Source organism: Montipora foliosa, chromosome 8 (assembly GCF_036669935.1).
Source record: "Montipora foliosa isolate CH-2021 chromosome 8, ASM3666993v2, whole genome shotgun sequence".
In the NCBI taxonomy this organism is placed as follows: domain Eukaryota; kingdom Metazoa; phylum Cnidaria; class Anthozoa; order Scleractinia; family Acroporidae; genus Montipora; species Montipora foliosa.
This window is the reverse complement of record NC_090876.1, coordinates 1856024-1868523: the sequence shown is the minus strand read 5'-3', so window position 1 is coordinate 1868523 and position 12500 is coordinate 1856024. Positions and strand designations below refer to the sequence as shown.

Below are 12500 nucleotides of genomic sequence, written 5' to 3'. Positions count from 1 at the left end.
GTCACCATAAATCCACTGGGAGGCTTTGATGGAGCTGGAGCATACCCAAGTCAAGAGATAAAAGAAAGAGATACACTCATGTAATTAAAATCGTTCCACACTAAAAATATCGAATCTATATGCATTTATGTGTTGAAGTTGAATAAAATTAATTCTAAAAGCACTAATCAAGTGGCAAATCATCCAATCAACCATTTGCTAGTCGATGGATTGACTGCGTATAAGCACTGCATTGATATAATAATCAACCTTTTTACTTTGCAAAAGAGGATGAGATTTGTGATACTAAAGGGTTTGGGGCATTAACTGAAGGAAAAATGCACAAAAATCATTAATGATACCACTTACCATCTTCCATTGTTGTTGCAAATTTAACAGAAGTATTTGGTCCATCGCCAACCGAGGTGTAGGCCAACAATTGAAATTCATATTCTGTAAATTTCGTCAACTCCCTGACACTTTCTGCTCGAACGGAAGCATTGGAAATGTGGAGAATTTTAGGTTGGTTATCACAGCGTTTCTGTGCATAGAACAATTTGAATCCTCTAATGATTCCATTCCGAGAGTCTGTCGGTGGTAGCTGCCAAGATGCTGTGACACTTGTAGAAGTGCTTGCAGTCACCATAAATCCACTCGGAGCATTTGAGGGAACTTAAAATTAACGAAGAAAAAACAAGTGATCAATCCTTGTTCGTTAATTCTCATTATTTGTGTTACAGGGATAAGAAAATTTGAACAAAATTCCACAAAGTTCATTCAAGTCACATAAGCATTTGATAGTATTTTAGTCTTTGGTACAGTGTCAGTCATTGTTCAGCATTTCTAAAAATCGATATGTTGTATTATACTGAAATAGTTTAGAATAAAATTCTAGAAAAACTATATACACAGCTTTAATTCGGTCAGACAGTTATCGTGTTTCTGTGTGTTGCCAATCTCGTCCTGTGTGAATTGAAAAGTGGTAGAAAAAGGGACTCCCGTGAGATTAAGAGTCAAGTTACTGTTGTGAACCAGAGTTTACAGTTTGAAAGAGAAATTTGATGTCAAGAAATGGGCTTTACCTGCAGATAGGTAAGTTGCTGTTATGTAGATTACAAGTGACTTTCTACATTGTAGGTACAGTTTTCAACTTAATGCTCTCGTTAATACTGAATTGCTTTTTTTTTAAATACTAGACCAGTCCACTGATCGCCATATGGTTGGTCAACAGGACAATGATTGCATGGACTTAAACACTGGGTTGCAATTTGTTACGGCTTATCGAATGTTAGTACTGGCAAAGTCTGGATGCTTCAAAAGCAATCACTAAAATCTCGTTCACAGGGCACCCTGACAGTGGCTGATCACGTAGCTCATAAAATCTAGGAGCTTTAATAAAAAATGCTGTTAACTTAAAGGAGAGAAACATTGAAAGGGAAGGAATGAGGTCAATTAACTTGAAGTACAAGTAGAGATTGATTTGTGACTACACTTCAAAGTTTCCTTGACGGGATTATTATAAAGCAGGCCAAATCGCAATAATGTCTCAACACGCCAACCATGGTTGACTGCGGAAAATCTGTAGTTTACTTTGCAATTTAACATCAGAACATTTGTCTTAAAAGTATGCTTAAAGTTCACTCAATTGTCTTTTACAGTACATTTATGGCCAACTTCGATCTCAGTGTGAACTCTCCTAATTCATGTAGTTTCTCTTTCTCTGCTTGTGGAGACCGCAATCAGCCAATTATAGAAGAAAAACTTACATAGATTGGTTTAGACAAAAAGAGATATAGATTCTTTCGTGTTCTTTCGTATCATTATTTTGGTCTTGGTTTTAATATCTTTCTTCCCTTCAGTCACTTGACTTGCTACTATCAAGGTCTGTTTTTCTAAGAGGAAAAAGAGATTGACTGGGATCATTGTTACTGGTCATTGATGTGTACTAAAACATAGAAAGCCCCAACAACTACAACGAAAAGTGATGACTGGAACAATATTTGAATTTGTCTTTCTTTTGATTTGAGCTGCATATCAAAATAGATGCATATTATCCCAAAAGATGGTGCAGTCTACAGCCCTGAAATTGAATTGAATGGGGGTTTTCGTTTATTGACAGTACTTTGCAACACTTAAATGAAACATTTCTGTTTTTTTTTTTCGGTGAACTACCGATTCTTTGTTGGAAATCTTCCTAAAATCTTTAACTTCTTAGAGAGTGTGACAAAAAGTTATCACGTAGAATTTAAGATACATCGAAAATTGTACTATAACTTTACCCGAAACCTTTTTTTTAAAAGTGCCATCATAAATGATACCTGCATGCAAAATATCCACAAGGTCACCGAGAAAAATTTTGAGATAAAGAAAATGTTTTTTTTCCCTCAGGCTTTATTTCTGGTTCGCACGAATTTACTCTGTATTTTTGCTGGGTGACCTACCTTGATTTTTTGCATGCTCGTATCATTCATGATGGCACTTCAGATAAAAAAAAGTATCGGAAAAGTTATCTAGTACAATTTTCTGTAAACTATAAAACGCCCTTTTTCGATGTATCTTTAGTTCTATTAGATAACTTTTTGTCATACTCTCTGAGAAGTTAAAGAATTCAGGGGGATTTCCAACAAAGAAATTAAAACGGTAGGTCATCAACTTAGTTTTACAAATAATTTTCAAAAACTGAAATTGAGAGGGCCTTTTTGTGGATCTGGTGTGTTGCCATGGTAACAGATATGACGTCATAAGTGTCCTTAAAGTATTACCCAACAATAGAGTTGCAAAGATATTTATAGTTTGCCTACACTATGAAACATCCTTCTTTGGTACCTTTCATCGTTTCACAAAAACTAAAGCAACGAAAAAGGCTTTTCGAGCCTCCTTAAAATTCGCCAGTTTAATCAATTATATCACTTACTATCTTCCATTGTTTTTGCAAATTCAACAGAACTTTTCGCTCCATCACCAACAGAGGTAAAGGCCAACACCTGAAATTCGTATTCTGTAAACTTAGCCAATCTGGTGACACGTGCTGTGTAGATGGAGGCGTGATAAATAAACAAGATTTCTGTTCTGTCATCGGAGCCTTTTCGTCTGAAGAATATTTTAAATCCTTTTATGATTCCATGTCTGGAGTCTGGGGAAGGAAGCTGCCAGGACACCATGATAACCGTAGATGTGTTAGCAGTCACTGTAAAATTGCTAGGAGCTTTTGATGGGACTGAAAGATTTTAAATGCAGCAAAGACAAGAAATCAGAAATGAACTTTGCCCATGGAGTGAAATGTGATTCAACCATTCTTAATTGAAAAGCAACTTTCTTCCTTTCTTCCCAATAATTAAAGGAGATTAATTTGATGAGGGAAGTGACATTTTAAATGAAGAAAGATGGCTTATCAGGAACAAAAAAAATCTTAAATGAATAAATCAATCAATAAGTAAAAACCCCATGGCATTCCACATTTGCAAATATGTCAATTTCTTTCAACTGGATTTGACTACTTTCTCCAACACCACATGGAATAATTGGTGATAGAAAATCTATAAGAAAGGGTCAGCTGTGTCTATGGCCATAGACATGGCGAGGCTGCCATGCGGGAGGTCGTGAGTTCGACTCCGGCCAGACCAACACTCAGGGTCTTTAAGTAACTGAGGAGAAAGTGCTGCCTTTGTAATTATATCCGCAAATGGTTAGACTTTCAAGTCTTCTCGGATAAGGACGATAAGCCGGAGGTCCCGTCTCACAAATAACTTCCGTGTTCATTAGTTCCCTGTGGGAAGTTAAAGAACGGCACACACTATTCGAGAAGAGTAGGGGATGAAGTTCCCGGTGTTGTGGCTGTCCTCGGTGTGTATCTGGGTGGGTGGGTATAGCAGGTCCACATCAGCTGAATAGCTGCCAAAACTTCAACCTGCTTAAACAAATAAAATAACAATAACAACAATGACAATGCCCCCAATTGACTATACTAAGCCTGAGAAACTGATAGAGTCCCTTACCATCTTCCCATGTCCTTGCAATCTTCAAGGAACTCTTTCGTCCACACCCCACCGAACTGAAGACGCACACTTTAAATTCATATTCTGTGAACTTTTCAAGCCCCGTGACAACCGTGGAGAAAACCAACAAACCATTGATAATTGAAACGTTCTTTGTATCAACCCAAGCTGCATCTTTGATAGTTTGTATTTCAAATAGGTTGGAGCCTTCCTTTTGGTATAGAAGTTTAAAGGATATCAAGTTTCTTTCGTTGTAGTAACGTTTTGACAGCTCCCAAAAGACAGCGACACTAGTCGACGACTGTGCAGTCACATTGACAAGAACAGGTGCTTTAACAGGAACTGGCATGGAGAAAAAGGTATTAGTGAATACAGAACAAAACTGCACAAGTCTAGAAACACCATTACTTTATTCAAACGTACCAATTTAATTCTCTCTTGATAATTACGTAACTCGACTTACAATACTAACAGCAGGCTGTTAAACACTTTTCCGGAACATATATGAAGAAAGAGTTCAAATAGAGTTCATTACTTTTTTCTACTTTTGTCTTTTCTAAATGATAAGATGGAGTTGTTAAAATGCATAGAAAGTAAGTTCATCAGTTACCTAGAGATTTAAGTGTTCCATACAGCTCAACTCTCATTGCCTTATGACCAGAAAAGTCAGTTGGCTGAAAGCGGATGAAGCTCGCTATGATAACGTCCTCAAGATTATGCTTGACAATGTCATTTCGCCCAGTATTTCCACAAAAGACCTGCAAAAGAAATAAGAATTTATGCTGACAATTATGGTGACGATGATACAGATGATGACAGTAGCCTGAATATAAGCTGAAGACAGATGCCTTTGTTTGGTAAGACAAATTCACAGTGTTAATGTTTACTTTCAAATTGAAAAGTTTAATGTCAACTGTGTCAATATCAGAAACCATGGCTTTTTTAAGGACAGTGCCCACTACTTCAAAGGTATTTTTTCCGAGTTTATGAATGTGCGGGAGAAGAAAACCTTTACAAGTGTTGTTGAAATCCAAAAAGAAAATTGTGAGTAACCACACATTTTTCAAAGTTAATCAACAATAGCTGTAAAATACAAAGCAATGTATAGCGCTTTTTTCCACATTGAAGCTCCAAACAATGGATGGTTATCTTCAATTTGCCTTTTGCGTACCAAGAGCACTTGCTGAGTTCTGCTTTCTCCGCATAGTTTTAAAGCACTCAAGAATATTCATAGTTCTAGTAAGCACCACCGCTGGGAACTCCGAGTATTTCGAAATGCGCAGAACATATGGTCAATAACAACTGTAGGCACTGTCCTTAAATGGACTCTAAAATCATGCCGTCCATTTGAGTTATCTCCCTCTCCTTCAGCAAAACGACAAAACAAAAACTTGAGAGGCCGCCTAAGAAAAATAAACAGGTAAAAGAAATAAGACCGATGCTGATCAAGTTCCACTAGAAAACCAACTTAAAGAGAATCCACTCAGCTGCCAGCAGATCTTCCTCCAAGATCAACTCCAAACAGAATGAACAAAGGAGTGAAATAATGAACTTTGTATGTCAAAGCCAAACTAAATTAACTTTCAACTCTCAAAAAAAAGTATTTCAAAACGTGAAAATAAAACGTACAATAGATGCATTGTATTCCGGTGTTTTTTCTTTTACCGGTAATAGTAACTCCACATGCGCAGACTCACAGCATTGCAATGGAAACTAAAACGGCAAAATAATAATGACCAGCTCCCAGTTGGATTGATAACTCAGTTGGTAGAGCAAGTGCAGTGCAATTGCATGGCCATGGGTTCAAATCCCATTCAAGCCTGGATTTTTTAGGCTTCCTTTCCATTGCTCAACTAACCGTAATGATCTTTCCACATTTCATTTTTTTCTATCCTAGAGCTGAGATATATAAGGGTTCATACTCCCGCTAACCCGCCCACTGGAAACGTTTCATTGACAACAGGTTTTCAATGTGGACCACAAGGGAAAACAAAATCAACCTTTTTGGTGAATTCTCGAACAATTTCCCTCCAACAATCAAATTTACTCGCGAATAAAGAATAACAAGCTACGTAGAATCGTCAAAACAAAGAGTGAGTTAGACTGACTAAATTATACTGAGAAATACCAGAAAGAAGGTTAATATCAAAATTATAAAAAAATACGACATCCAAGAAAATAGCGACAACATAAGAGAAACTCGAAAAGTAATAAGCAGTACGTTAGGTCGAGAGACAATAATGATTAACGAGATTTCCATTGGGGGTCGATCATATACTGATAAAAAAAGACATAGGGGTAAAATGAATGTACATGTACATTTCGGTATGCTCAGGGAGAAATTGGACAAGAACATTCCATATACAGGTGCCCCATGCGCGAAAAATTCGTAAGTAAGAGGGCATCTACAGGCCTCGAAAACGAGTTATATGACAATCGGTTCCAGACAAAACATTTCTGGCGTTTTGAAGCAACAAAAATAATAAAGATGTGTTTAAAATAGCATTTCAGCAGTTGTTTGACAATTTTAATGTGAATTTCCGTAAAAAGGAAGGCTTTCTTACTTCTATTTGGTTTTATCAACGGAGTTGATAATGTAAATTGGCCACCGTACAGAGATTCTAAAAGCTGACGTTTCGAGCGTTAGCCCTTCGTCTCTTCGCTCTGACGAAGGGCTAACGCTCGAAACGTCAGCTTTTAGAATCTCTGTACGGTGGCCAATTTACATTATCAACTCCGTTGATAAAACCAAATTTTTGTATACTACTTCCCCACCGACGCAGCACCACAGTTTCTTTAGAAACTACCCCTTCATTCTCTCTTACTTCTATTCCATGTATTCTTATTCCAGAATACAGTCACTTAAAACGCACCCTTAGTATATGCGATAAACCTATTGAAAGGAAAGCTATCATAAAGCTGCTCAGCGTACACACTGATGAATTTAGACTGTCATAGGATAATCACATATTGCACATCGTACTGACCTAACGGAAAATGGCTTGTGTATGCTTTGAAATACTCATCCATATTCAATAGTCGTTTTGACCAATCGGATGAATTTCTCAAGTCACGTGAGTAAGTTGTTATACGTGTACCTGGTAATTCACCCAACAAACCTGAAAGCCTGGTGAGGGATTTCAACGTGGCCCCAGGGATTTCAAAATAGCGGGGTAAATAGATGAACAATGGAATGCAAAATGAAGAATTATATAATACCACGAGTGACATTATGTAATGCCTCATGTTTATTAACATATGCATTTCGTGACTCCTTTCTTCGTTGTTCCTTGGTATCTGCCACTCGGAGAAAAGCTTAAACGACCACCTTGTTGCGTTCCTGGTAACCTTTGCAATGAAGTCATCCAAGTCTTTTTTCTCTTGTTGTTCCACCGTCTTTGGCCGCCTAATTTAACTATAGTTTTTGAGGCATGTTATCGTCGGTTCAAAAGCCCCCAAAGTGATATATCCAGAAATGCACACAACAACAAAAATGGCAAAAAAGAGAAAATAATGGCGAATTTGGCAAATATGGCGAAAATGACAATTTTGCCACAATCGCCAACGAGGCAAAGCACAAAGCAATGAAGGGGGCCCATACATGTACAAGTTGGCGAAAGCGGCGAATTTGGCAAATATGGCGAAAATGACAATTTTGCTACAATCGCCAACGAGGAAAAACAAAAAGCAGTGAAGGGGGCCCATAAAAGTTGGCGAAAGCGGCGAACAAAAATTAATGAAAGAAGAATTCGATCTCCAGTGCTGTTTCAAACGTTTGACCTCAAATTAGAAAAGTTCATTTCTTGGATTTTAATGATTTTAGAAAATTAACAACCAGCATGAAGAACAAGGGAAAGAGGAATTTGGCAAAAAAGGGAGATATGGCAACGGGACGTGGCTCCAAATAACAAAGTCATGGCAAGGTTGTCATTTGTGACTGCGGTGAAACAATTTAATTACTGACATATATAACTGCCTCGTACTCTGACAATTCATGTAAGAATGACTTCACCAACGGGTACTAAGAGTTTCAAAGCGGTTATGTGAATCTTACCAACGTCCGCTTGCAAGGAATTAGATTCAATAAGCCACACACAAAATATGTCCTTGTCGTATGATCCATTATTTGAAAGTAAGCATTGCGTGAAGATGCATGTCGTGCCTGTGAATTTAATAGTAGCTTTTCACGAATAATGCCATCAGTCGAAATTGAAATCCTTTTACCATAACTGTAGAAGAATGTCGACACCCAGTAGAACAGAAGTTGCAAAATTAAAACTCTCCACAACACGATAAACATCTCCTGAATTGTGATCCGCCGGAAAGACCGAAGCGTTCTTTTAGACGCCATCTTATGAAATTGACGTATACGTCGTGTTAGGTCACTGTAGTGTAACTGCTAACTGAGCACCAAGTCTCCTCGTTCGTGGTCTGAGTGAGATGGCACTGCTGACAGTGAATCACCGATGCAATAATGACAAGAATTGTAATATTATTACACAGTAGTCTGAATTGCTTTTTTTAAAGACGATCTCGTGAGAAGTGTACTTAACAGAACCGCAAAATGAAAGCTAAAATTTTACGAGAGCGCTTAGGCCTAATCAGGGGCACCCAACGTCAATTTGTGGAAAATATCTGTTCGGAAGACGATTTGAGATCTAGAATTTTCGGAACATTTGTTGTAAAATTTCTTGCTTGCCTGCCTGTCCTAGGATTTTCGAACATCTAAAAATGATGTAATTGCCCATTTTAAACGGATTTTTACCCTAAAAAGGTCACCTAGGATTTTCGGGAGCCTTTTTTGTGGCTGAAATTTTCGAAAAGGTAAGTTTTGATCCCTACAATTTTCGGATCACTAGACTTTCAGCTAGGAAATCAGATGAATAATGTTTAGGGGATAAAAATATGCCTATATCTACTGCTTAAATACCAAAAAACGTTTAAAAATGCTATGTTTAAGTAGTTTTCAACTAGATTCTCGTTGGGTGCCCCTGCCTAATGACAGAAACGAGCACTTATAAGTTTTAAATATCGCTATAATGAACTGCCACCGCGGCCGCAATCCCACATACAAAAATTTGGTTTCATCAACGGAGTTGATAATGTAAATTGGCCACTGTATAGAGATTCTCTGTACGGTGGTCAGTTTACATTATCAACTCCGTTGATAAAACCAAATTTTTGTCAGTATTACTTCCCCTCCGACGCAGCACCATAGTTTCTTTAGCTACCCCCCGCAATCAAGGGCAAGGCGATCTCGTGGAAAGTGTAGTTAACCGAACCTGAAAGCTAAAATTTTACGAGAGTGCTTAGGCCTGATCACTGAAACGAGTACTTAGGCTTAAACAGTAAACGAGTGCTTTCTTCTTCACACCACCTCGTGAAAAGTGTTGTACATTAAGCGAACCACAAAACGAAAGCTAGAATTACCACAGGCGGCCCAGAGTCGGAAGTTAAACAATTATAAGGATTTGTATGGGAATCTCGATAACAGACTGAAAAAGATATTTACCCGCAAAAGTTCTCAATAAAAAAGCCGTACTTTATTGTCATGGTAAATTTCTTGCTTTTTGTGTGGTTTTTTGCCTGATTGAATGCGATTTAAACGACTTCTCAAATCCCCGAGTCGTCACTCTTCCCTAAATAAAGGAAAGGCTGGCAACTCATTTCTAACTTACCTCAGATCTCGCCGAAAAAATTCACACTTCTCCGGCATCAGTCATGCTCAAACTCCGGCGATAGCTACACGGATAAATTTACTTCCCCTTTGACCAAGTTTCAAGGTCCAGCGAGTATCCATTGCTGAGAAACTGCGAAAAATATTCAAATTTTCAAACTCCTTCGAGGCTCGCTAACAACCAATTTTGACACGGCTGGTTAACGGTTCACTGAGCCTCCATACGGTGAGCGCAAACCTACGCAAGTGTACCCATAGTTGGGCAGAGCAAAACAAATCCCAGACTCGTCCCCAACCGAAAGTTCGACCTCGAATCGTTGCGTGACAGGTCTGTTGTAATGATGATAAACAACCCCAACCCGTAAGTAACCCAACGCAAGCCCTAAAGACTATTATTTTGGCCTAAGGTTACATTATGAAAGTGGTTATGTTAGGATTATTTTAGCGATGTTAAAACAATGACCTGTAGATGTGACCTATGAGCACACAGCTCCCATCGCTTTGGTTGCCGCACCGCATGTGATAAATCCGGATTTACATCGAACCCCGTTAGAATTGAAGCTGTTTGAAGCCTAGCGCGTGCAAAAATCCCCTCGTCCGACGACACTCCACACCACGGTTGTTATTTTCTTGTTGTTGGAAAAAGTATAGTTTTGTCAAGTGAATTGCTTTGAGCCAAAGAAATCACCACACCGTAATTTTACTGTCCATTTGGTTGCACCAAAACACAGAGAACCGAGATTATAACTCGGATGCCTTTCAGGTATTCCGAGTAATAATTGTTGGTTTTCGATTGATATCGCTTGATGCACCGGTGTGAGAAATAACTTTGAACATTTCAACGCCACTGGAAGCCCAAAAACAAAGCACAGATGATTTCAACGATGGCATTTTCCCTGGACTCTCAACAGAAAAGTGTCCAAAATGTGCAGCGACCTTTTCATATGAATTTCTTCTGCAGTCATCATAATGTGAGTTGTTGACAGATGAAAAACAGGATTGTGTTTGATTAGTGTCTTTCATCAGAATAGTTGCACTTGAGTTTCCGATACGACTTCCGAACAATCGAAATTTGACCTTCCGAAATTTGGATAAGCTCCCTTATTTCACACTTATGTACCATAGCTGCCATAACATGAGGTCGTAAATCTGAAGCGGATCCTCCTCACATTGACCCTTATCCATATTTCCTTCTGTAAAAAACGTTAGTAAGTATCCAAACCGTCACGCAACGATTCGAGGTCGAACTTTCCGTTGGGGACGAGTCTGGGATTTGTTTTGCTCTGCCCAACTATGGGTACACTTGCGTAGGTTTGCGCTCACCGTATGGAGGCTCAGTGAACCGTTGACCAGCCGTGTCAAAATAGGAGTTTGAAAATTTGAATATTTTTCGCAGTTTCTCAGCAATGGATACTCGCTGGACCTTGACACTTGGTCAAGGGGAAGTAAATTTATCCGAGTAGCCATCGCCGGAGTTTGAGCGTGACTGATGCCGGAGAAGTGTGAATTTTTTCGGCGAGATCTGAGGTAAGTTAGAAATGAGTTGCCAGCCTTCCCTTTATTTAGGGAAGAGTGACGACTCGGGGATTTGAGAAGTCGTTTAAATCGCATTCAATCAGGCAAAAAACCACACAAAAAGCAAGAAATTTACCATGACAATAAAGTACGGCTTTTTTATTGAGAACTTTTGCGGGTAAATGTCTTTTTCAGTCTGTTATCGAGATTCCCATACAAATCCTTATAATTGTTTAACTTCCGACTCTGGGCCGCCTGTGGTTTATGCAAGTGACGTTTCTATCACGATGTCAAAACTGAAATTAATACGATATTAAATCTGTTCAGTTTTCTGTCAAAAGAGATCGTGATTTACACGACAAGTTAATATTTTAGGTGCAAGAAATGTGCTCCACTGTAATGCGAAAGGTATCGAGGATTATTTTCGTAATTGTTTACATTACAAAACGCACGCAGTGTCAGTTTCACTGAAATGCAATTGTACGACCTGGCGGACCGTTTCATTTCAAGAGCACCCTTTTAAAAGCTAGTAGTAGAGCAAAAATATGACCGAATTTCAAAGAATTTCAAACCAAATCAGTATACATATGCTCAAAAACGAAAACTGAATGTGCGCCAATTGTGCGGTATCAAAGACATAATTTGACATAATGAACGGTTACTACCGAAAGAAAGCTACCTAAAGCAGTACGTACTTGCACTTCAGTGAGCTACGCAAAGGTTGAGTCCATAATGTTATCCAATGTTGTCCGTTTCATTGTGAACTCATTTTCTGGAGGCATACAAATGCAAGATGTTGTTGAACTTTTGACCTTCAAACCCCGGGGGGGGGAGGGGACTCCCATATGAAACAGAAGGGGATGCTCCTCGGAAATTTTGAATTTAACCCCTGAAGGAGACCAATCTAGGCGTGGCTTAAGCAAATTTTGACCCCTACGAGAGACCGTTTAAAAACACAAAAATACGACACGCAATGAGTTTTAATGATAAAAAGGCATAATCATCGAATGCTTTTATCTAAAAAGAAAATTTAAAAGGAAATTTGACTTCTGTTTCTCTTCGCGTAATTCTGTGTTACTTCGCGGAACCCTAAACGAGACCCTTGTGGCATAAAATATTGGCGCTTTGCCCGGAACACCCTAAGCGCGACCAAAATCCAAAATTTACACCCCTAAGCGAGACGACGATCATCCCCGTCTGTTTCATATGGGAGTTCCCCCCCCCCCCCCCGCGGGCTTCAAACGTGGTAAATATTTATGTCCCGCAAAAATAGACTACCACGCAAGATGGTCAGTCGATAGTTTGAAAGGCGCAATTTGTGGTAATAATTTACG

General features: G+C 38.8%; 1 protein-coding gene across 2 annotated transcripts in view; it reads right to left on the bottom strand.

The window, feature by feature from the left end:
• The window catches only part of LOC137968077 (uncharacterized), a 44709-nt gene extending 36321 nt beyond the window's left edge, over positions 1 to 8388 (bottom strand). For both annotated transcript variants that reach the window (XM_068814702.1, XM_068814703.1), the window contains exons 1-6: positions 8029 to 8388; positions 4585 to 4732; positions 3975 to 4316; positions 2894 to 3196; positions 349 to 651; positions 1 to 34 (exon numbers count right to left, since the gene is read on the bottom strand). The exon at positions 1 to 34 is cut by the window's left edge and continues 275 nt beyond it. In XM_068814702.1, coding sequence (XP_068670803.1) covers positions 1 to 34; positions 349 to 651; positions 2894 to 3196; positions 3975 to 4316; positions 4585 to 4732; positions 8029 to 8325 — 1427 coding nt within the window. In that variant the 5' untranslated portion in view covers positions 8326 to 8388. The remainder of the gene's footprint in view (positions 35 to 348; positions 652 to 2893; positions 3197 to 3974; positions 4317 to 4584; positions 4733 to 8028) is intronic.
• Positions 8389 to 12500: the final 4112 nt, after the last annotated feature.